The sequence below is a fragment of the Protobothrops mucrosquamatus genome, unplaced genomic scaffold, assembly GCF_001527695.2.
Source record: "Protobothrops mucrosquamatus isolate PMUCROS unplaced genomic scaffold, P.Mucros_1.0 scaffold45, whole genome shotgun sequence".
NCBI lineage: Eukaryota > Metazoa > Chordata > Lepidosauria > Squamata > Viperidae > Protobothrops > Protobothrops mucrosquamatus.
This window is the reverse complement of record NW_015386427.1, coordinates 3,616,483-3,636,761: the sequence shown is the minus strand read 5'-3', so window position 1 is coordinate 3,636,761 and position 20,279 is coordinate 3,616,483. Positions and strand designations below refer to the sequence as shown.

The 20,279-nt window shown below is 37.0% G+C and overlaps 1 protein-coding gene across 1 annotated transcript in view; it reads right to left on the bottom strand.

Annotated features, from left to right (window-relative positions):
• The window catches only part of PPP1R9A (protein phosphatase 1 regulatory subunit 9A), a 78,407-nt gene that overhangs the window by 8,430 nt on the left and 49,698 nt on the right, over positions 1–20,279 (bottom strand). Inside the window, 4 exon segments of the mRNA XM_029283273.1 lie at positions 9,690–9,847; positions 18,507–18,654; positions 18,911–19,007; positions 19,742–19,971. Coding sequence (XP_029139106.1) covers positions 9,690–9,847; positions 18,507–18,654; positions 18,911–19,007; positions 19,742–19,971 — 633 coding nt within the window.

Sequence of the window (20,279 nt, the reverse complement as noted above, 5' to 3'; positions counted from 1 at the left end):
CAGCCATGCTGGTTTCTTTTGAGAGCTGTTATTTTTCCTCTTTGTTGGTATTGAGGTAGACTGGGCTTCTATAATCTTGCTTTTCAAAATTTCCCAAGCTTCTTGCGTTGTTTTTCCCTGGAGGATTCTCATCCATGGAATCTTTCCCAAGCCCTCTCTGAGTTTATTGAAATTAGCTCTCTTGAAGTCCAAGACTCTACTTTGACTATGTTCTATTGCTTGTGCTTCCATAATGTTGAATTCCAATATTGCATGATCACTACCTCCCAAGGTTCCTGTGGCTTCAACACCTTCTATCATTTCATCTCTGTTAGTGAGAATTAGATCCAAAATGGCTAATCCCCTAGTTCCCTTCTTTACTTTTGGGGAGACAAAGTTGTCTGCTAGGTTTGTCAGGAATCTGATTGATCTTCCACTTGGTGCAGAGTTTGTCTCCCAGTTGATATCAGGGTAATTAAAGTCCACCATTACTATGGTGATGTGCTTTCTACATACCTTAGTTATCTGACTAGCAAAAAGTTCATCTATTTCCTTTGTTTGGTTGGGTGGCCTATAGTATACACCTATGGCAATGTCATTTTTTCTCCCTTTTATATTGACCCAAATGCATTCAAGTCAGTTTTCGTCATTGTTGTGCTCTATTTCTGTGGAGACGTAGTTATTTCTTATATAGAGAGCAACTCCACCTCCTCTTTTATTTGATCTGTTTCTTTTAAATAATTTAAATCCCTCTAGCTGTGTGTTCCATTTATGGGTTTCATCCCACCATGTTTCTGTAATGGCAACAATATCATATCTGCCCTCATTGACCTGAATTTCTAGTTCATTTATTTAGTAAAAAAAAAAGGTTCTTTAAGAGAGTTATGGTATTTCCTATGTTTTTTTCTTGTTCTGATCTAAATTATTTAATTTTCATTTGTTTTTTTTTCATGGCAACTCAAAAGAGAGAAAATATATTGCTGTTTTATGAACTTCAAGAAATAAAATTCAAAAATCTGAAACTATGCAGCATCCGCCAAACTAGTATTAAAAAAAATCTTTCCCCTTCTCCCAATATACACTAATAGCAATAGCATGTAGACTTATATACTCCTTACAGTGCTTTACAGCCAGTGGTGGGATTCAAATTCTGTGAACAACCAATTCTCTGTGTGGATGCCACTTCTGGAAGTCCCTAGCAACAAAAAATTAGCTACCGGTTCTGCCGAACTGGCTGAATCCCACCGCTGTTTACAGCCCTCTCTAAGCAGTTTACAGAGTCAGGATATTGCCCCCAACAATCTGGATCCTCATTTTACCGACCTTGGAAGGATAGAAAGCTGAGTCAATCTTGAGCCGGTGAGAATCGAACTGTCAAACAGAAGTAGCCAGCAGTACTGCATTTGAACCACTGCACCACCATGGCTCTATGTTCTATGCTTTATGAACTATGATGCTAGTTCAAAGCTTTCAACCATTATTTTTGTCAGGAAATTCACAAAAGGACAATGTGAAAAACAAGAGGAGACAGAAAGAGTAAGGTAACACAACATTTAACTAATAACTAATAAGGTTCCAAATGCTGTAGTTTAATTTTTGCTGCAGAATTTTGAACTTTGTGAAAATTCTGCAACACAAATTCTGCAACACAAATTATGCACAAACTCTCTTTCAGCTGTCCTGAGCACAGATTAATACTAAACACAACAGAACAGAATAACAGAGTTGGAAGGGACCTTGGAGATCTTCTAGTCTAATCCCCTGCTGAAGCAGGAAACTCTATATCATTTCAGAAAAATGGTTGTCCAGTTTCTTCTTTTAAAAACCTCCAAAGTGGAGTACTCACAACTTTTAGAGGCAAGTCGTTCTACTGATTATCTGTTCTCACAGTCAGGAAATTTCTCCTTAGTTCTGGTTTGGTTGTCTCCTTAATTAATTTCCATCAATTGCTTATTGTCCTACCTTTAGGTGCATTTAAGAATACGGTAAGTTGACCTCTCTTCTTTGTGGCAGCCCCTCAAATATCGGAACACTGCTACCATGTCCTTCTTTTTATTAAACTAGACATACCCAATTCCTATATTTCTGAGGCCAATAAATATATAACATACTGATGTATCCAAGAAACAGCTGCAACACTGAAATCAAGATTTAATCATGCATATGCAAAATGAGAAAATTGGAGAAATATTTTCTTCTATTTCACAACTATTTCATATTTTCCCTTCCTTTCCTTTCCTTCCTTCCTCCCTCCCTCCCTAAATATTGCTTTTTTCAAACAAGGTTTTTTTTATCACTGCCTGACACACAAACAATAAAAAATAGAATAGCATTGTTCTAGTTTTGAATCCTTGGTACAATTATGACATTTCATTTGACTATCTTGGAAAAGTACAACTTGTATCATCAAATGTCTAGTTTATATATTCCCAATTGCAGCTAAGTCAAAAGCATACTACAATGCTCTTGAAATTGGCCCTTGAAATGTACTGAAACACTTTTTAGACTGAATTTCATTAATCTAAAATGGAAAAAAATATAATAGGATTCTGTTTTAACAAAGGTTGAAGTAATGCCAGCCCCTCCCAATCCCCATGTATCTGATTGCCACCAGAGATGTGTGAATATCAAAGCAGGACAATTATATCTGTAAACTTTTTGCTTCCAATCTCATATGAGTTATGAGATTCTCAAGTAATGAATGCAAAAATAAATGAAGCATATAATAAACACACATTTAAACAGTACTTTTTTCTTTTTCTTAGTTCAAATAACTTCAAAATTTAATCTAACTTCACACTCAAGATAAATGACAGTTACATTGTACAAGAAATTACGATAAACAACAAACACAACCCCAAAAGTTTACTATTAGCATGTTGAGCTTTAAAAAAATTGTTGATGACTCAAATGCACTCTGACAATTTATTACAAGACTTTAGTCTATAAAAGCTGGAAATTACAAAAATTAAATGAAATGGTTTTTCTTCTTTTTTTTAATGTAATGGAGGTTGAAATTTAAGGGCCTATTCCAGTGATGGCAAACCTTTTAGAGACCAAGTGCCCAAACTGCAACCCAAAACCACTTATTTATCACTGGGTGCCAGGTGGACATGGCCCACTGGGTGGGCGTGGCTGTGGTGATCCTGGCAGATTGGGTGGGTGTGGCCAAGGTGGGCATGGTCACCTCAATGTTGCTCATGGGGAGGGAAGCCTGTGTCAGGTGGGGCAGTAGGCAGGGGGCTTGTCCTGCAGGGTAAGGCGAGGCGGGGAAGGGGTGCCATTGCCATGGGGCAAGGCAAGGGCTGGGGAGGCTGCTGCCTGATATCATTGGCCCCCGCACACAGATGCCAGCAAGCGCATGGGGGCCACAGCCTGCCAGCCCCTCAATCGGCGCACTCTGGGACTCCACAGCCCACCGCCAGCAGTTCAAAGAAGCCACTTCTGAACTGGATGGCTGACCGACAGCTGAGGAGGCGATGCAGTGGGTCGTGCCCGGGAAAAGGAGAGCATGCGAGGCCGGGAGGGACGGGATGGGGGGGGAGAGAAACCAGCCATGTCGGGATGCATCCGGCCACATGGAACCTCAGTGAGTTAGCAAGCAGCTGGTTGAAGAGGGGCAGTTGCCATCTCCGGGGCATGGCGCACGTGCCCACAGAGAGGGCTCTGAGTGCTGCCTCTGGCATGTGTGCCATAGGTTCGCCATCACTGGCCTATTCCAAACCAAGCCTCTTTACACTTATGATTTATGTTTATAAGAGTGCAATGGTGCTTCCTCCCACTCCAGAGGAAGTACAGAGCAGGTTGTATTTTTAAGAACTTGTCTGAGAGCCTCTGATGACTAAGATGTACAAATATCTACCCAGAAGCCAATGTGAGTAAATAAATAAATGGAGGATGGAGAACTGGCACTCCGCATTCCTTTTCCACCATTTAATTTGGCTTCTATGCAGAGGAAGGGTCTGCCTTTCATCTGCCCATCTGGTGGATGAAAAGTACTGCTTTTCTAAGGTACAAGAAGTGATAATCTGATACTTTTTGGTGTGAGCTAGTTTCCATTCTTTCAAGTAACATTCCCTTCTCCATTTTTTTCCCAACAGCAACTCTTAATTAGCACCTTAGAACAAACTAAAACCAAAAATGTTAGGGAATTCCAGGAAGCTTAGTGTTTAGACAGATCAGTCATCAATAAAAACATATAGATAAGCCACATTTAAAAACCATTCAAAAAACCTAGTACAAAAAGATTAGAACGCCTTCCTTCCAGCAACTAACATTCAGAAATCAACACCCAAAAAAAATAAGCAGAAAACAATACTCTAAACCAGAGGTCCCCAACCTTTTGGGCACCACGGACTGGTTACATGGAGAGAGGGGGTGGATGGTTTTGGGTGCTACCTGCATCCTGTGGATGGGGCTTTCCTTCTTTGTGCGGACCGATTGCTGGCATGCCACAGCCAGGTACTGGTCCACAGACCAGGGGTTGGGGAACCCTGCTCTAAACAATGAATCAAAAAACAGCAGATTGAACTTCTATCAAAACTGGTATGGCAAGCTATATAAGTTACATAAACAGGGGAAGGTCCCACATTCACAAACATTGATGTTACCTAGTTGGATACTGAAATGTCTGCAAGCAAACCACCAAGCTCAGAGAACATCAAGAATACCAGTTTAGCCCTGAGCTACAGATATTCTCTTCCAATGAAATATACACATTATATGGCAATGGACATTCCATACTATTTATGCAGAAGCTATGTTCGGGTTTTTAGTTTTTGTTATTTTGGCAGTCCTGTGTAAATTAAATATTTCAATGCAGTACAGGGCTATTAAGAGAAGGGCTCTATTGTTTTTTTAATCCGCAAACCGCAATCTGTAACTGTTGAAAACAGATTTGATCTCAGTTATGCATGCCACCTTAAATCTATCATAGCAGTTAACAGTGCTTGGCTATTATTGCCTGGGCTTGGGACTGGTTAGTACTCCAGGCAACACTGAGGTTAGACTGAAATAAAAATAACTCCATGTTGTTATCATGAATTGAGGTCATCTTAATTTCTGTTTAATATTTAATACTGAATTACGCTATTGCATTATTTTCTCTGTTGTACTGATACTGGATTAAGTTTGATTGGAAATTGATTGCAAAATGCAGTGGCCAAAATGCTGATTAATCAGGGAGTATTATGCAGTTTATGCCAACTGGGTAAATACTCATTTAAAATTATAATGTTTATAACACTTATAGGATTTGTAACCATCTTAGCGGATGGGCTATCTTTGTACACATTCTGCTCTTGGTCTTTTCCTACTTGCTATATGGTTGACAGGTTCAACCACATAACCACTAAATTTACAATAAACCATTAAAAAGTCTCAACGATATAATAAGTTTAATAAATAAAATAAGGCACAGATTGCCTCTAAAAGAAATGAATCAGGTCCTGCTTTCACTTATTTTTAGTTTGCTTATTTCAATTGATTACAAAGATTTCTGAAGGAAAATTGCTTTGTTTTATTGTTTTGCTGCTGTTTTTGATTTTATATTATGGACCTGGTTTAGGTGGTTTATTTTTTATATTTATCTTAATTGATTTGGACTGCATGTTATTGGTGTGCAGACTATCAGTCTCTCAGTTTGTGTGTATAAATGTGGAAAAACAGAAAAAGAGATTGAGAGAAAGGACTGTAGGTTCTTGATTTGTTAAAATATCCTATGAACTATGTCAAGATAGAACTTTGTTACACAATTTTGCTACTTTAAACTACATATTCATTTTATTTGAATAAAAGTCAGTAATATACTTCCAGCAGGGCTAACAATTGGGTTTTTAGTTTCCACTATGCTGAGAAAGCAGATTCTGTTTCCAAGAAAAAGGATCACTTTGATCCATGATTGAATTGTGCTTTCTGCTGTGGTCATGGGAACGCAGTAAATTAGGCTTTTAAAAAATTGCTTGTGAATAAAGCCTGGCTAAAGATTTAATCTGTATAGATATGAACCTTTAAAATCAGTTTGCAGGGCTTTCAATGTGATTTCTTAAATTTAAAAAAAGCAGCTAAGTTCTATAATTAATTAGGAAAACCACTACCATTCTATTGTAGATTCTTTTCCTGTTAATTGAACAAACATTATTATTTACTCATCATCTAGTCCTGATGAGTAAATCTACTTTAAAATAAATTTTGATTGTACCTTGACATGCCCTCAGAGCAACCTTCTCTAATTTAATAGTGCCTTGAGGCTGCATTGAATTACAGTTCCACTGTCTCTGTTGGGGATTACAGTTCAACATACACAGAGGCAAAGAATTAAGAAAAGTTGCTTAGAAAATGGATGGCTACCTATAAGCACAAAGAAACTGGCACTATAAAGAAGACTAGATAGATCAGTGCAAGGTCATAATTAGAGACCCTGAAATGGTTCTCTTTTTTGTAAATGGATGATTGCAGCAAGAACAACTCAACAGAAGTCAAACCTTAAAGTATTCAGCTCTAAGGGCAAAAATTTGGATCCAGAAAAATTCAACTCTATTGAAACAGTAATAGTGAAACTCATTATAAATACCTTAATCAAAATTGTGCAACTTTTTTGGTTGGGAACTTCATTTTTAAGCCTCCCAACTTTACAAAACTGATGCCTTAAGTGCTTATTGAAAAATACCTTAATATTCATTACACAAGGAAATGCATGTCCTGATTTATTTTTCTCTGCAGCAGCCCAATAAAACATTGAAAATTAACAAAAATCATGTATTTGATTTATTCTGAACCTTTAAGTAAGGCATTTATCTAAGAAAATAGATTTTTCCTTAAATCAATACAAAAATGAAAATAGAATTCAATTCCATATTCATTAGTACTGCTAATGGAAGAATTATTTATAAAACACATAAAGGTGTGAAGAGATAAAAATCACACAAAGGTATTAACAGATATATCAGTGTTTGGCTCAATGAAATTGAAATGCCCTATGTGTGTGTTGTGTGTAAGGGAGAGACACATGCCCTGTTGTAAGTGTGTTTTTGTGTGTGTGTGTGTGTGTGTGTCTGCACTATGTATAAAGAGAGACACTATGACAAACATTATATCCCTTCCAATTCCTTTTCTCAACATTAAACACTAAGTCCAATTGTTTCAGTCTTTTCATAGGATTTTAATCAACTAATTAACTTCAATGTAGATATCACATGACTCCAACTGATTCTGGGAATTTCACAAATGTTAACATAAAAATCTACACAACCCAAAAGAAGATAGGATCTGGTCACAATAAACAAAATAACAAACACACTAGATAACACCTGAATGCATTGATGAAGTTGACTACCCTGAAATCATACGTCTTCAGGAAGAGAGACAAGGTCAGAAAATATTAATAACTTATCAAACTTTTCTGAGAGTATTCTATATATAAGAGCAAACCTTAAGATTTAACCCTGCCTAGATTAAATCTTACAGTCTTGATTTAAAACAAAAGTTATATTTCTGGAACTTGAAAATGTTTATGTCTAAAAGTAATTTAGAAAGAGCCATGCAGAATTTTAAAATTTAATAACATTTTTGTGCCGTACGTTTTGGGGGATTCAAGTTACTTCATAGGACTGCAAAAACATTTGCCATCACAAATCTGTGAACATTTGAGGCCAGAAGTGCTGGTGTTAGATTTACTGGAACAGATTAACATGTTTTATTGGACAAAAAAACCCAGAACTACACTAATTGTATCATCCATCTTTCTTTTAACTTGGACAAATGGAATAGATTATTTTAAAAATATTTACTTTAAAATTCAGAATCTAAAAATAATAAATGAACTAAATCCAGACTGATTTTGAAGGTACATAACAGTTCAGTTTGGACTCTTGATTAAAGTGCAACTGGGACATAGAAAGTGACATAAGATGAGAAAATGAATGCAGTTACATACACATTTAGTTATACTTTCATATCTCCCTTTTTACAACTGCGTAATCTCTTAATTAAGGATAGAATTGGGGTGACTGGAAGGAGCTGAGCGTTTACTGGCTGCATGCCCTTCCTGATACCATGCAGAATTTGAAGGCTATTTTTTCTTTGCACTGTAGGAGAGAAACATCTGCTGCTACCTAAGATTGAACTCTCAACCTTCCAAATGGAAGGCAAGCGTCTTCACCACTAGACAATCAAGCAACTCGTTTAGTTAGACCTTCATCATGGCAGATATTTCTGATTGTTGGAATATTTCATAACTTTGACAGAATGTTGAAGGAAAGGAGAGCAGAAGAAACACTCTTGTCCTCTATGATTGTTGTGTGTTCCATAGGAACACACAACAGTCATATACTGCTGATCTTCATCCTAGTTTTCAGATACATTGTGAAATGCAAATGTAGCACTGCTAGCCACAGGGGAATGGGAACAAGCACCAGAATCTGATGCTGATGAGAATGTTTTCATACATATGGGCAGAAATGATTCTGTAATGTAATGCAGAGGTCAACAACCGTTTCATGCTGGTGGCCCAGAGGGAAAGGGAGCAGCTGTAAAATTTGCAGGGCTGTGCACAAACAAGGCCGTGCACACCTGCACAAAACTAGCAGCCCATTTGTGGATGTGCACAGGTGCTAGCCCCGACTGCTAGCACCACGTGCATGCATGAACAGGCCACGCAACCCACATAGCGCTAGCAGCACATGCATGCGCTAGCCACCACCTCTGCTAGCACTGCGTGCATGCCCAAACAGGTCTGCGGGCTCTAGCGCGAGTGGAGGTGAATGCACACCCTGGCCAGACTGTCCCGTGATCCAATAGCCAGTAGGCCATGGCCTGCAGTGGGCTGCGTAACATAGGTTAGGGACCCCTGATGTAATGTATATTATATTGTAATGTATATGGGCCCACCATACCTGTCTGTAGGATATTGGTATAAGAGATTATGAAGCAGATTCAGGCATTTGGGAACTAATCAAGTTATTTTGAATATTTAAACTACTATTTTTAAAGCATATTTTGCAGCCTGTATCTGCTTCTATTTTAACTTTTTTTCACCATTTGCATTTCTTTTTTGCACTTAAATTACCTGTTAAGTATGATTTTGCAGTATTTAACAAGAATTAATAGCATTACAAAGAGAGGAGGAAAAAGCACATCACAATGTACATTTATGTACATAAATTTCATTCAGACAACTTGGCATGACTGCAAGGAAACATATGTTTCATCTTCAAACAGAAAATACTGAATACTTTTCTATATAAAGTTTAATCAAAAGTCACTACAGGTAATCCTTGACAATTGAGCTCAACATTTCTGTTGCTAAGTGAGACAGTTGTTAAGTGAGTTTTGTTCCATTTTACAACCTCTTAAGACAGTTGTTAAGTGAATCACTGCAGTTTTTAACCTAGTAACATGGTTATTAAGTGACTCCGGCTTTTCCATTGACTTTGTTTGTCAGAAGGCTACAAAAGGTTGACCCTGGGACATTGCAACCCTGCAACCATCATAAATATGAATCAATTGCCAAGCAACTGAATTTTGATCACATGACTGGGGGATGCTGCAACGGCCATAAGTGTGAAAAATGGTCATAAGTCACTTGTTTCAGGGCTGTTGTTACTTGAAACGGTCACTAAGTGAACTGTTATAAGACGAGGACCATCGTATTGCCCGGAGAGCAAAAGTCGAGCAAAAAAAACAAGTGATGTTTGTCATAGTAATGTACTCACCTTTCTTTCAAGACTGTCTTCTCCATCTGTGGAGCTGATGCTGTCACAAAGTCTTGTTCTGGTTGGCTGTGACCTTTTGTTTTTCACTGAAAGCTGCAAATGAGTTTTCAGAGCTTTAGAATCCGATCTTTCTGTTTCAGGGACTGCTTCATTGAAATCTTTTGGGGAAAAAACAACAACATTCAATTGTCTCAATACTCAGGATATCCTACATGTTAGGTTGTTTAGAATGAACTATATTTCAGTAATCAAATATAGAGAAAGTAATTTGTGTTTGCACACTGTCATCAAGGTGAATTGATCATTTGTCACAAGGTAATTAAAACTGTATTAAAAAATGTTGGGACATCCTGATGGTTTGTTAAAAGCTAAAGAATAAGTTTTTATTTAAAAATTAACATATGCTAAGTCCTCGGTGGTAGAAACGTAGCTAAGATAGGTATTTTTCCAGTGAAATGTTGTTTTGATGAGTGTATTTCAGAGTGGAGTTGATTATTTATATTCTAAGAAATGTAAACCACTCTAGATGCTAGGGCCTCTCCTCCTATTGTTCTTATAATTCATTAAATTATTTTTTATCTATTTAGATTGATCTAGTGGTTATGCACTAGGCTAGAAACTGGGAGACTGTAAGTCCCATCTTAGCCATGAAAGCCAGCTGGGTGACTTTGGGTCAGTCACACTATCTCTCAACCCTATCCACCTGAAAGGGCTGTTGTCAGGAAAATAGGAGGATGTTGTTTTGGATATGTCTGTTGCCTTGAATTATTTGTAAAAATAATAATGGTGGGATAAAATAAATAAAATTAAAGAAAGGTTGCAACAAATAAGTTAGCTTCCCATTTCAACTCCAATTTGCACTGGAAGTACCAAATGAGAGCTTTTCTTCCAAAGAGAAATATCAGGCCAATTCAATTTGGGATTAAATGTTAAATGCCCAGATTCTACCTTTTTTCTACATATCATTTATACAGTTGCTCATTATATTATAGGATACTTTTATTTTGCTTTCTGCTGGGGAACAGTAAAAAACAAGGAAATATAGTTAATATAGTTTGAGCATGTCAGTAATATCCACATTTCTTCCAAAGCTAAATGTATGTGGATAGTGAGTATTTGGATATTAGGAAATTCTGCGTCCTTGAGCAGCAGGCATGTAGGTGCCAGAAAACTCAAAATCAAAGACTATCTTGCAAGAAAACTTTTCATTAGCCTCTTTTGAAGAAAGGGTGATTACAGCCCAGCAGGTACAGTATTTTTCTACACTTCATTTATTCAAGGGATCCAGGAGCTAACTTCTATGAAAGGTATCTTTTATATCATTTTCATCTTCTCGCTAAACTCCCAAGCCTTATTAACAGAATTAATTAGTAAATGTAGGTATCAATAAACATGTAATGATAACCACATGACTAGTTATTTTAACGATTAGAAAAATCAGCAAAGCGAAAGGAACTACTTTGGTTTGGAGGTTGGTTATTATGTTGGGTAACTCCATTCATCTTTGGAGTTGTTCTCCATTTAGCACATGAATAAATACAGAATAGAAGTGATAAAAATAAACTTTTTAAAGTGACAGCAAAAAAAGCATCCTCTCATGTTTTCCTGCAATATTGTGTTCTTTCTTTCTTTCTTTCTTTCTTTCTTTCTTTCTTTCTTTCTTTCTTTCTTTCTTTCTCTTTCTTTCTTTCTCTCTCTCTCTTTCTTTCTCTTGTGTTCTTCGCTTTCCTTTCCCTTCCTTACCAGTGCTGAAATTCTAAAAGTATATTTAACTGAAGAATTAAAACAGGGGGTTCTATAAAAAATAAATACGGAATAATTTTCAAGCACACAGCATATATAGAATTGTTTTTTTTTCACAGCAATAAGTAATATAACCACCTCTATGTTCTGTGTGCATCTTGCTCCCTTCCTTGCAATTTTTTGTTAATCTTAAGTAATTTTTGATGTTAGTATTCATTATTTTATTATTTAATATTTTATCTTGTTTTATTTGGTTGCAAGCCTGGCAGTATTTTTTTTTAATTTATTTTATTTTATTATGATAGATAGATAGATAGATAGATAGATAGATAGATAGATAGATAGATAGATAGATAGATAGATAGATAGGTAGGTAGGTAGGTAGGTAGGTAGGTAGGTAGTAGAAATAGACAGATACATAGAAACATAGATGCATAAATAGATACCTAAATACCTAGACAGACAGAGGGATAGGCAAACAGGCGGGCAGGCAAAAAAAAAAAAAAGCAAGGGAAGACATAGCCTAGCTCCAAGGATCTTAGAGGAGTGGCATGGGAGACCTATAAGATTCAGATTTTGAAGAGGACATCAACTTGTCTCTCATATTCTATGGATTCCTCTCCCTATTCTGGAATTAATGTTTCAGATTTCTAGAGCAGAATTGGGAGGCAGACTAGAAGTATCAAAAACACATTCTTTTTTCTCCATGTTCCTTTTGAAATGCTCAACAAATATGTCATATCCATGGAGGGAACTGTGGACAGTAGAACGGTGAATGATTTCAAGATACGTAATATGTAATTTGTGCTCACCATCCACATTTTGCTTTTGATTATTTGAGACCCTGGAGTACTTCCCATCAAGTTTGAAATTATTTTGATTCTTTTTTTTTTCTCAAGTCATTTTATAAACTCGCTACTCCTCAGGTCTTGATGAAGAATACTTTTTGAATGTATACATGCATTTACTGTATATGCATTTTAATGTATTTATGTAAATATATGAAATCAAAAACCATGAGTTCAATTTTCTTCACTTCCGTTTGTGGTGGAATCAATGACTGAAAGCAAGGAGGCCCCGGTAGGGGGATTAATAAATATCTCAACTTGGAGTGAGGAAGTGAATGAGATCAAAAACTTAGGACTATATCAAGTGTTTCTCAAGGGAAGGCAGACAGTGAAATTCTTGTGAACTGATAAATGTAAAGAAATCACTTGACTTAAACCAGTGGTTCTCAACCTTCCTAATGCCGCGACCCTTTAATACAGTTCCTCATGTTGTGGTGACCCCCAACCATAAAATTATTTTCGTTGCTACTTCATAACTGTAATTTTGCTACTGTTATGAATAGTAATGTAAATATCTGATATTTACATTGTTGTAAATACATGGGTGTATTTTCATTGTTATGGATTGAACATAATTAACGCATAGTGATTAATCACAAAAACAATATAGCAATGCTCGCTGGAGAAGCTTACTCTTCCTTGCTCAAAAATGTTGGGAGGGAGGGAAGGGGAAGGAAGGAAGAAAGATTGAAGGGGAAAGGAAGGAGATGGAGAAGGAAGGAAGGAAGGAAGGAAGGAAGGAAGGAAGGAAGGAAGGAAGGAAGGAAGGAAGGAAGGAAAGAGAGAGAGATTGAAGGGAAAGGGATGGAGATGGAAGGAAGGAAGATTGAAGGGGAAAGGAAGGAGATGGAGAAGGAAGGAGATTGAGAGGGAAAGGAAGGAAGGAAACAAGGAAGGAAGCAAGGAGAGATTGAAGGGGAAGGGAAGGAGATGGATGGAAGGAAGGAAGGAAGGATTGATCTTTGGAGAGTCATGTTTTTCCAGATGGTGATGAACTGCAACTCCCAGCATTCCCCACTCTTCCACAGTGCTTTTTAGGGCTGCTGGGGATGGTAGTCCAGTAAGGTCTGGAGACACACACAGATGCCTTCTGACTGTGAGGGAGGCGGACCGGGCGTTGCGGGGGAGGCTCCGGTGTGGAGGGCGGCCGGGGCCAGAATGTGGCCGGGCAACTAGGAGGCGTGGGGATCGGCTCGGTGCCGCAGCTCAGCTCAGCCAACAGCAGTAGCAGCAGCAGCAGCACGTTGCCCGAGCAGGGCGGGAAGAGAGGAGGTGGTGGTGGCAAGTCATGAAAGCAGCGTCCATATGTTCAGGGTGCAAATGCCTTGAACGGTTTGGCTCCCCCACTCCTTTATTTACTGATCTGCCACAAGCTCATGCAAACAAGCCCCGAGGAGTTCTGAACGAGCGGTCATTTAAAAAAAAAAAGCTTTCAGCAACGAGGCAGAAAGAGGAACTCGCTCACGGCTCTTTTTTTCTCCTTTCTCGATGACTGGGAAGGCAGCAGCCAGAGATGCCACTTCACAAAGGGAGGCGGAGAAAGGGGCGAGGGGAAAAACCTCACTCAACTTTCACCCTTATCAGACCCGGTTCCCTTCTGGTTGACACCCACCCACCCACCCGCCCCCTTCACCGCTACAGATCAATGCTACCCCTCGGGAGTATTTTGCCAGACTTTTTTTTTACCTTGGCCCTGCGCTTCTCCCAGACGGAAGCCAGGCAATAGGACCTGAAAGACGCTGAGCTACCTTGCCAGCGCCCGCCACTGCCCCGCTAGCCTCACCTTGGCCACCGCCCATTCGGTGCAGCGGCAGGCAGGCCCAGGCGCTCCTGGGCGGCCATGGCAAGCGGCAGCGACGGCGCAGGCCAACCACTGGCTGGGCCACTAGCTGGCCCAGCCCAAGGGAGGTAAGCCACCCGCCGGGCCCCACGAGCGCCAGCTACTCTCCCAGCGCCCGCTGCTGCCCCGCTAGCCTCACCTTGGCCACTGCCCTCTTTTACTTACATTTAGTAGTTCCTCAGCAGGGAGGGGTGGAAACTTCCAGAAAGCTCGCCTTAGCTGCAGAAAACTTGCAGCAACATATGCCGACTGGGACTTTTGGCGGGCTCAGCAGGGCAGAGACAGCCTGGACAATTCATATTGGCTTTTGAAAGCCAATAGAATTAGACTCTATTCAAGAGAGTCTATTCTATTGGCTTTCAAAAGCCAATAGAATAAGAGGGAGTAGCACAGCTCGTGAAAAAGGGGGGGAAAAAATGCCGGACTGCATTTCATAAGGATTCTATGAGGAAAAATTCCAGGACTTTGGCGACCCCTGTGAAATGGTTGTTTGACCCCAAAAGGGGTCGCGACCCACAGGTTGAGAACCGCTGACCTAAGCATTGGAGCTGTTTTGATTGCTTTTGCACCTGACATTGATGCAACTACTGTATAAGTCAAATAGGAATATTTTTATTCTCCTCAAACCTTTTCCTTAAGATGTGTCATAAAATACACCTCACTTCAACCAGGACTAGCTAAAAGTTTTGGTATCTGCCAAATGTTTCCTTCTTTCATCCCATCTAAAAAAGCCATAGACTGAATCTTTTTTAATATGGGATGGAAGATTAGATCTTCCAGCATACTTGGGAGGAACCAGCAAAAAGACTATTAGCACGCAAAAGCAAGACATGGTTTGGGAGTTAGTAAGAGAGCTACTAATTGTTTTGCTACCCAAAGCAAGTACTTCACAGGGTCTAATGATGACACCAGGCTTAGCAGAGTTGAAGTTCAGAGAAGTTAACTGGAGATAAAAAGTGTTATTTTCCCCCCCATTAACTGATTTACTCAGTGTTCTTCATAGGTTTCAATCACGCAAGCACAAAACAGTCTTGATACAGACTGTTAATAAGCATAACCATAACTGTTTTATTTATGATTAATAACTAAACTCATATCTATAAACTGGTATGAAAAACTACAGAATTTTCAGAGCAGATGTTACTTTGAAGACAGATTTTTTAAAGATTCATTTTGATAAGTGGACCAGAATTATTATATCCAGAATATGAGTACAACAGTCTTCCCCAATAGGTGCTATAAAAAATGTGAAAGAATTACTGAAAATCATAATTAAAATATCTGTTATAATGCTTTACTGGAAAATATAGTAGCACTTAGGAGAGACTTGACATCAATAAGATAATTTTAATCTTGTTTTACAATGTGCCTTTAAAGATAATTTATGCTGGCCATTCTTTATTTTCCAATTCAAAAGATTAAAAAAATTACATTTATGAATCAAAGCAATAATAGGAACATAACTGAATAGTCCAACTTTAGCCTTTATTGGTATTGGTATATTGCTATACTGTAATTCAGGCTAACATTTTATATTTAAGGTAAAGCATAAGCAGGTAGCAGTGCTTATATGAACTTAATTGCCCTCAGAAGTTAGGTAGGTTATGTCCTATTCAATACTTGGATGGGGAACACTTGGAAAATCAAGGCCCAATGATAAAAAGGCAATGAAAACTCCTTGTATAAGGCTGACAAGAAAATTATTTGAATAGAGTTATCAAGACTCAAGCATAAATCAACTGTATCTTTATTTTTAGCTATGTAGAATAAGACACGGTCCCAGTGTCCTATCACTATTATATTTTTGAAGGAATATCTTGCCAAGGAGCATTTTCACTCTGTTTGCTTATAAAAATGAAGAGCAAAGCAAAGATGCATGCGTTCTCATTTAACCAATAAAAATGAGTGTAAATTTGCTAATTCAAATACTATATTATAAACTGACAAGTTTAATGGAGGATGAAATTAAATCTAAATTTACTCTGATTTACTGAACAAGGCAAGTATGTAGAAGCATCAGAAAGTGGTATCAATGCAACTAAAATGTAAATGATTTAATTGAACCCATCTTCTGTACCTTACTTAATTACTTAGTTAAGTACTCAATTACTTAATTACTTACTTAACTATTTACTTAAGTCTGACATAGCCAACCTATATGAGTGTGTTTATAGAATCAAATTTAAAAGAATCCCCTATGTAACAAATGACCAATCCTATACTTTCCAAGATGTAGACATGCTATTTAGCATTAGACAATTCCTTTTTCCCTGAAGTAAAAATCAAAACTTATTTTAATGAACATCTTCTTTTGTTTCTAACCTTAGACAGATTAGAAGACAATATTTTTATCTATATGGAAAAAAGTGGCAACTGGCCATTCCAGTAGAAATCTTTATCAAACCTGTTTCTTCTGGACAAAAGAGGAATTATATACTTTCAATTTTTATACATTGAAAGAAGTTGTTCTTGCAATAACTGCCTTTTACCTTAACTATATCATGGTATGACTCAGGAAGTCCACAGAATTAGGCATAGTTGAAAAAAGGCTCTTGTTTGTATGCAGTTCTTTCCTAAAAAGCATTTCATACTTTTGGTGATGTGTAGTTGTAGCTAAATTTCAGCGTTCTGTATACTGGCAATATGGTTAATATATTAAGAGTCTGATCCTATGCATTTGATAATGACTCTTCACAACATTTCATCACATAAAGATCAGGATGTTTGATTTCAAAACATTGGTTAGCATAACAATGTCAACTTTCTACAATATTGATTCCTGAAATGGAAACCAACTTTCTGATCAGGAAATAGCAAAAAGTCAGAAGTCATGTCTATACACACATATATTTAACCAGTATGAGTGGGTATAACAAAACATGACTTCAGAAGTTGTACAGGCTATGAAGTACGTATTCAAATTTGCGACAACCAAATGGAATGGATCTACAACTACGTATGTTTTCACATTATTTTTTTTGCAGCACTACTTTATGTGTATTATGGGATAAGGACATGATCCCATAATTAAATATCCATTTACACATTTATAACACTAGTGTAAAGCAAGGGAAGTTATAACAGACAGGAGAGTTATTACATCAGCTGTCACAATGGACATACTTCTACACTGAACATTAGATCATGTGCTCCAGAAAAAAACTTACCAAACACATCATTAGGATCAACCCCCTTTATAGCTCCTTCTGCAAACATGCACAGGAGACCTATTAGTCAATGGCATATTATACCCTATCTTAAAAATATTACAAATATCTTCTAAAAGGAGATTTTTAAAAAAAGCTAGTATAGACAACGACAATCAGAAAACCTATTTCTTATCTGAAACACATTAGCAAGAAGCTGCTTTATTGCAGAATCATTTGTTTTATGTAAATGAAAAGGTGCTTTCTCTAAAATTATGGAGTTATACAAATATCAACCATATAAATGGTACAGAACTTCAGAAATCGTGGGTGCTCCATCACTGGGGGTTTTTAAGAAGAGACTGGATAGTCACTGGTATAGGTTCTCCTCCTTGAGCGGGGAGAAGACCTCCAAGGTCCCTTCCAGCTCTATTCTATTCAAACTTATACAACCTAAAATTCATGTGTGTATGAGACTACAGACAAATCTTTAGATTATAGATTTAATTCTGCATTTTTCAGAATTTTCAGCTGTATCTATTTTCTTTCCTTCCTGAGTCTGATTCTGCCAATTTTTAAATCAAATACACCTATACATGGATTTGTAAATAAATTAACAAAGAAGTGCTTCCCAACACTGTATATAGTCATACTTCTCTTCCATCTGTTTCTACACTGTACTACACAAAGTATGCTAATATCCCCCTGGTCTTCTACAGCTGGCCATTATATGAGAAATGTTTTTTATTTATTTAAAAAAATTATATGGTTGCCTATCTTGAACCAAATTCTGGGCAGTTCACAACCCAGAATTTTCAACATAATGGATAGAGAAATTCATTGTCAAGATATGTATGGCTCCTTGCCCAAATACAGATGTCCATCCTGCTCTGAATACATAAACAAACAGGTGTTTATATTGTTGCACAATCTTTGGTTTATTTTTGACAGATACAGAAGCCACTGCATTTTTCACCTTGAAATAAGAGTAAATGTAAAACAAATGTAAAATATATATGAGTGTGCAAACTCTGTTAATTTTTTTCATTAACATAATAACAGAAAACAAATCAGATACAAATCAAACAAAAAATGCAATTATACATCTTACAGGTATTTTTATATAACATTATTTGAGATGTTCAGCACATCATTTATTACATTCTGAAAATAAGAATCACTCCATAATTGCATCATATATTAGTAACAAGATCATCATCTGAGTCATATTCCAACAAACCTTGATCTAAGGCATCAGGTGTTTCTGCTGTATCTTCTTTTGAAGATTCTCCAACAGAGTTTTGTTGTTCAACGATATTGTTGTTGTTATTCATTTGGCTTTCGTTTTGCTTCAGTAGCTCAAACACTTCTGCTTCCAGTTTTCTAATCTAAGAGTAATATAGGCAACCATTACAAAATGATTTGTGATATTTCCTTTTCTTGAGACAAGTTAATAAAACATCTATCAATACTTCAGAACATGAGGTTTGCTTCAAGTCCCTGTTTTAATCAGGGATAAATAATCTCCACATCTTATAGTACCACAATGTTCATTTATTTATAATCTGCCCTTCTTTGTATCAAAATTGTAACAAAGAAATTAATAATGCTTCCAAAATAAATAAAAGTCACAAAGTTTCTTACTCGAGCTTGTAAATGCTGAACTTCTAGAAAATGAGCTTTTTCCAGATCTTCAAGTTTTTTCTTGTCATCATCATGGTACTTCATAAAGTCAAGTTCTCTTTGGGGAAAAACATATATGCTGGTTAGAGAAATCTCTGAATTGTGATAAATATTGAATCAATTTGCTGAGGCAATGTACTTATGTAATTTCTCAGAGAATGTCTGTTGATAAGAGGTTTAATACTAATCTTATAATAATCATGGAATTAATAAAAGGTGGAAAGGTATTTGTTTGTTTACTGAATACACTGAAATAACATTTCAACTTATCCTTTATGAAAAATGGTTTATTAATACTATTAGAAAAAAAGAAGGAAAATCCATGTTATTAAAAGTATGTCATGTAATTTGCTCCACAGACAGGAAAGCTGTGATATATATAGGCATTAAATTTTCAGTTAGTGTTGCTTATTTTGAACATATTTAAAATATTTCAAAAGCTATATGTCAATCAGTTTGGTCTATTGTATAAATTTGTAATTTTAGCTTAAATGGACATATACATTTTGGAAGGCACATATAGGCATTTTTTTGGTAAATCATATTTGGAGACTTATAGCCCAATCTGTTCTTCATTTTAAAATCTCTTAACTGCAATCTTACATATTTTATCTGGTGAAATGTCTCACTGAACAATTTATATCCAGTCTTTTTTTCTAGAAGCTTAAAGTCAACCAGATAATTTATGGCTGAGCAGAGATCTGAATTAATTATCCCCTCAATCAGTTGGTTCTCTGCTTGTCCTCACAGTCTGGGAATTGGTTCTTGACTAAGCACAATGATGTTGCTTACTTTTCTTGAAAGTCCTTGATTAGTTTCTTAGCTTTGTTGTATTTCTTCTCCAAGACCTGATATTGATCCTGTGAGTCCTTCAGATGCTCATTTACATTATGACACAGACTTTGTGCTTCAACCCAATAACCCTCTATTTTCGCCATCCTTTCCTTGTTTTCCCTATTGTTCTGGTGAAGTATGTTCCTTTCCACCTGCCACCTTACTTTCTCATTTTCGGCAATCTGCAGCTGGAGAAAATTAAGTTACAGGTTTATGCATTCAGATTAATTGACTGGAAAAAAGGTTGGGAGTATAGCTGCTATTATTTAGAATAACAATAATTCAGTACAGCTTTCCCCAATTTCATGTTTTCTAGTTCTGCAGACTTTAATTGAAAATTACAATTCCAAAATATTTTGAATGGACCAGGTTTATTAATCTTCATAAATAAATAAACCATATTTTTCATTAATGTAGTGCCCTCCAGTTTATTGATATTAAAACTCTCAGATTCTGACTGACCAATGCAACTGAGACTTTTAAACAATTATAGTTC